The following is a 5,755-nucleotide window of genomic DNA, read 5'->3' on the forward strand; positions in this document are numbered from 1 at the left end:
AGCTGAGCGCTGAAGAATTGATGCTTTTGAACTGTGGTGTTGGAGAAGGCTCTTGAGAGTCCCTTGGACTGCAAGGAGATCCAACCAGTCCATTCTGAAGGAGATCAGTCCTGGGTGTTCATTGGAAGGACTGATGCTGAAGCTGAAACTCCAATACTTTGGGCACCTCATGCAAAGAGTTGACTCATTGGAAAAGACCCTGATGCTGGGAGGGATTGAAGGGGACGACAGAAGATGAGATGGCTGGATGGCATCACCGACTCGATGGACATGAGTTTGAGTGAACTCTGGGAGTTGGTGATGGACAAGGAGGCCTGGCGTGTTGCGATTCATGGGGTCGCAAAGAGTTGGACACGACTGAGCGACTGAACTGAACTGATGTGCCCGATGCTGGAGGCGGTAAAAGCAAGGCGGACACGTTTCTGTCCTAGAGCATATGGTCTCATGGGGAAGACTGACACACTATGGCTGTAAAGAACATCGCAAGAAGAAAACAACTGGTGGACATTCTGACTCATGATGCCCTGAGCCTAAGCAGATGAGGGAGGGGTGTGGAGTCAGAGAGGTCGTGCAGGAGTTGCCCTCTGCCTGGACAGCTCAATGGCAGTGACTCAGCTCTGAGGTCAAACTCTCTGAACACTTGCAGCTTCCAGGGGGTCTGCTCAGCCACCAAAGTATAGAAAATGTTGCCTGATTTCAACCATAAGCTCCGTGGTGACCATGTTCCTGTGATGAGAAGCTGTGAGAAAGGCAACCCACATTTCTCGTGCAGCATCAGGAGCCAAGGAAGACCCTGTCTCCCAAACACTGGGGCTGTGTTCCAATGGTGGATGCTGTTCTGATGGCCGACCTGTGTCATCTTGTCCTGGCTGCAGGATATAAGATAAATACAAAACACTCAGCTGTGTTTCTACATACCAACAATGAATAATCTGAACAGGATATTAGGCGAGCAAGACCATTTATAATAGCAGCTAAGAGAATTAAATCCTTAGGAATAAATCTAAAGAGGTGAAAGATTTGTACATGGAAGGCGGTAAGACACATGATAAAAATGAAAATTTAAACACATGGAAAGACATCCCATGTTCATGGATTGGAAGACTTAACACTGTTAAGGTGACAATACTATCCAAAGTGATCTGGACTCCACACAATTCCTATCAAAATCTCAATGCCATTTTTGTCAGGGAAAAAAAAAACAATCCTAAAATCCATATAGAAGTGCAGTGGCTATTCAGGAATAGCAGAACAATTTTGGAGACAAGAGCAAAGTTGGAAGATTCACACTTCCAGTCTTTGAAACTTACTACTGAACTATGTGGATTAAAACAGCATGGTACTGGCATAAGGACAGGCATATAGATCAGTGGGACAGAATAAAGTGTCCAGAAATAAACCCTCAGATTTAGATTTTTGCCAAGGTTGCCAAGGCCATTCAAGAGGGAAAGGAACTCTGGGCAAACTAGATATCCACATGCAAAAGAATGAAGCTGGAATCTTATCTATCACCATGTACAAACATGGCCTCAAGGGCTTCTCTGGTGGTCCAAGGGTTAAGAACCCGCCTGTCAATGCAGGAGACAGGAGACTCAGTTTTGATCCCTAAGTCAGGAAGATCCCGTGAAGGAAATAGCAACCCACTCCAGTATTCTTGCCTGGAAAATTCCATGGATAGAGGAACCTGGCAGGCTACAGTCCATGGCATCACAGAGTCAGACATGACTGAGCACATACACTCGGTATCTAGAATATACATAGAACTCCTCCACAACAAACAACCTGATTAAAAATCAGGAAAAGGACTTGAATTGACATTTCCCCAATTGAGATATATAAATAAGCACATGAAAAGATGCTCAGCACCACCTGTAGTTAGGGAAATGCAAGTCCAAACCACAGTGAGATTCCACTTAGATCTCCTAGGACAGTACAATTAAGAAACAGAAAACAACATGTGCTGGCCCAGATGTGAAGTCAGAGCCCTTGCGCAGTGCTGCTGGGACTGTAACTTGGTGCAGCTGCAGTGGAAAACAGTCTGCAGTTCCTCAAAAGGTCAAACTAAACCTCCACAAACCCTGCCATTCCACTCTTGGGGTGTCCAAAACAGCTGAAAGCAGGGACTGGAGCAGACACATGTCCACCTGTGTCCACGTCGGCATCATTCACAATAGCCCACAGGTGGAGATGCCTTGCAGTACGTCAAGAAAATGGACAGACCAAGTGAGGAACATCTGTACACACAATGGAATATCAGTCCATCAGAAAGAGGAAAGAAGTTCGGACACATCTGTAACGTAGATGAACCCTGAAGACATTACGCTTAGAGAAAGGGCTACTCGTAGAAAGACAAATAGTTTAATTTTATGAGGCATCTAGAACAGGCAAATTCACAGAAAGACATTTCCAGGGACTGGAAAGCAGAGGAAAAAGTGGATTGTTTAAGTGGGAACACAATTTTTGTTCGGGACAGACAGGTAATCATTACAAACATGGTGAATGCACTTACTATCACTGAACTATAAGCTTGTAAGAGGTTAAAATGATAAATATGTGTATTCCCCCACAAATAAAACGTTAAAAGTCATCGCCAACCTCCCACCACCAAAAAGAGATGAATAGGGACCGGGGGTGACAGGGAGAACTCGCAGAGAGACCTCTCTAAGCGCTGTGAAGACCCGAAGAGGACGGGCTGTGCCTCTTCCCCAGGCAAGTCCCCCAGGCTCACTCACCTCCGGAGCCCGGGAAGCAGCAAGTTCTTGGCTGAGCTCCTCCAGGGCCTCAGCATTCCGGCCACAGAGCACCAGCCTAGCACCAGCAGCATGAAAAACTCTGGCACATTCTAGGGGACAAGAAAGCAGCCTGTTGTCTGGGGAGACCCAGGCCTTCGGCCCTGTCAGCTCAGCTCCCAGCTCCCCAGCCTCAAACTGCAGGCCTTTTCTTCCCCAGGCATCGGTACTAGCCCCGCCATGGAGGGGTGTGGGGCTGGGAGTCAGGGCCCTCGCAGAGCCGTGTTCAGGGCTGTGACACATCCATGGGCAGGAGGGAGGCTCAAGCCGGGGGACAGACTGTTGGGTACCAGGCTCAGGATTTTCCAACATAGTCTTCAGCTCTGACCCCCACTGTAAGCAGGATCCCCACTGTCACTGCAAAGAAGCTCTGTGAGGCAAGGGACGCGCCCAACAGTCAGCAGCGCCAGAACACCTCCCCCGCACCCCTGCACCGAGGCCTGTGGTTGCTGTCACCTCAGTACAACAGGCACATTTCTGCCAGGGGCACTTCTGTGGACACATAGGACTCTGGTGAGAGGGGGTGGGGAGACCCCCCCACCAGACCTGAAGCCTGTAGGGCTGTTCCTCCTGAGATTGCCCAGGCCCAAGGGCTCGTAGACACACATGCCCTCTGCACACTACATTGCTCAGTTGTGTCCAACTCTCTGCGACCCCACGAACTGTAGCCTGCCAGGCTCCTCTGTCCATGAGATTCTCCAGGTAAGAATACCACAGTGGGTTGCCATTTCCTCTCCACACAGTGAGGACAAAGTGCGGAGGCTGGCAGCCTTGCAAGGAGGTTAAAGAACAGCAGGGGGACAATAAGGGGGACATCATTTTAAAATGATCGGGGGCAGGGGGGTGAGACCAGGCTCCTCTGAGTCACTAGAGCATCCAGGTGACAACTAAGACCATGGCAGGGCAGAGTCCAAAACTGCCTGGGCACCTGTCTTCGTCAGCCTTCTTTGGAGGCAAAACAAAAAGCAGGCTTGTCAGGAGGGTTCCAGGCAGCTCAGGAATTCAGAGAAGGAGCTGAATGGCCCAGACGGGGGTACAGGAGGCTGCACAGGGTCCCAGGCAGCAGGAGCCCAGCTGTCTGAATGCTGGCAGGTCCCTTCCCCACTTCATCCCCCAGCCTCTCCACAGAGGGGATGGGGCTGCAGACAACTCTGGGTTCCCACAGACACCACTCCCCAGCCACGCAAGGGGGCCTCTGACCTGTTCCCTCCAAGCTCTGGTGTCAGAATTCGAGGGAAGGGCCATGTTAGGGGGCAGAATCACCAGGACTGGGCCAGTCAGGGTCACCTGGGAACCCCAAGACCACAATGGGAAGGGCGGCGGGAGCAAGGAGTGATTCCCCAAACACGGCTGAGTGGTGACTGCCGCAAAGCTCAAAGCCCCTAGGTCAAGAGGACAGACGTGAGCGAGACTTCCTGTGATGGACTGAGTCTCCTTGAGAGGCCTCCTCACCTCCACTTCCCTCTTGTGAGGACTGAGCGCGTCACAGCAGCCTCAGGCAGACAGAAAGTGCCAGCCAGGGCTAAGTGTGTTTCTAAGCTGCCTTTTTAGACTGCTCAAGGGACATCCCTGGTGGTCCATTGATTAGGACTCCCCACTTCTGCAGGGGGCGACTGTTCAATCCCTGGGTGGGGAATTAAGATCCCCCATGCCATGCTGCAGGGCCAAAAAATAAATTTAAAAACTGGATGTTGGCAAAAATGGAAACATGGGGTTTAAAGGGCCACAGCCTTTCCTCACTGGAGGCCTGGCCTCACTCAGGTGCCCACAAGCAGGTCTGTGCAGCCCCCACCGCCCCAGCTGACCATGCAGCCACCCTAGGTATCAGACTGAGTCCCGGGCCCAGCGGTCAAGTGGAGTCTTGGTGCTATGGGCTCAGAGGAGGGGCACGGATCCAGGGATGGAGGAGGCTCTGGGGTCCAGGTGACATCCTTCCCCAGCCAAAGTGAGGGCATAATGCCAGCGTCCCTCAGGAAAGGAGGGAGGAGGTTCCGGGTGACAATGCCCTCTTTCCAGACACAGCTCCTCGTGCAGTCTCACTTGCTCCCCTGATCCAGGTGGAGCTTTCTGGAAGGAGGTTCAGGCCGTGTGGTGTCATCTTCCCTGAACCCCATCCTGACCAAGGGCTCAAACCCAGACTGAGTCGAGCCCCTGCTCTGGCCCTGGGTGGGCTGCTTGGGTCACAGCCCAGCTGAGTCTCCTTGGGTGGGGTGGAGTAGGGGTTGGGGGTGCTCTCACAGAGACCCTCAGCATTCCTGAGGCCAGTTTCCTACCACTCCCAAAGCCCTGCTGGCTTCCTCATCCCGTTTCATCCTGACCTGACCGCCATAGTGGACATTCTGTGAGCTGCCACCAAGACGTAAGGTGGGGGACACGGGTCCACACGGCTCTGGAGACTGTCATCCACTTTGCAGCGAAACAAAGGGAGGAAATTAGAGCTTGTACAGGAGTGACGGGGATGCAAACAACAGACTGGGGAGAAAAGCTGATACAGTGAGGCAGAAAGGTGGAGGGAGCACACTTATCTCGGCTGCTGGCCAGTCCCCAGACCTCTAGCCCTGCTGGCTTATAGCCCCCCAGCTGCTCACAGCTGCAGAACCAGGATGTGTCCCTTCACCCAGCATCCTGTGATCCACAGGACAAGCCGGGAGACACAGCAGGAGGAACACAGAGGGCCGTCTGAATACCTGGCATGTCTGCCAGGCCTCCAGGTGGCCGACGGCATAGCCACAAGGGTGGGTGAGGTCTCCTCCCCACAACCCATGGGCAGTGGCCAAGGGGTGTCTACTGAGGCCAGAGGGGAAGAGACACACGGCTTCCTGGCCCTCTGATGGGACCCAGGAAACAGCAGGAAGAGCAGTCACACAAGGACACACAGGCCCCAGTGCTGCAGGAGGAAACGGGGTGAAGAGAGGACGGCCTCTCTCCTGCGCATGCACATGCTGGCCCCGCAGCCCACCTAGATC

General features: G+C 52.6%; 1 protein-coding gene across 7 annotated transcripts in view; it reads right to left on the reverse strand.

Annotated features, from left to right (window-relative positions):
- DHRS7B (dehydrogenase/reductase (SDR family) member 7B) overlaps positions 1 to 5,755 on the reverse strand; it is a 47,570-nt gene that overhangs the window by 6,405 nt on the left and 35,410 nt on the right. For all 7 annotated transcript variants that reach the window (XM_010842866.1, XM_010842871.1, XM_010842870.1 and 4 more), the window contains one exon: positions 2,733 to 2,842. In XM_010842866.1, coding sequence (XP_010841168.1) covers positions 2,733 to 2,842 — 110 coding nt within the window. The remainder of the gene's footprint in view (positions 1 to 2,732; positions 2,843 to 5,755) is intronic.

The sequence above is a fragment of the Bison bison genome, unplaced genomic scaffold (assembly GCF_000754665.1).
Source record: "Bison bison bison isolate TAMUID 2011002044 unplaced genomic scaffold, Bison_UMD1.0 scf7180017864180, whole genome shotgun sequence".
Taxonomy (NCBI): Eukaryota; Metazoa; Chordata; class Mammalia; order Artiodactyla; family Bovidae; genus Bison; species Bison bison.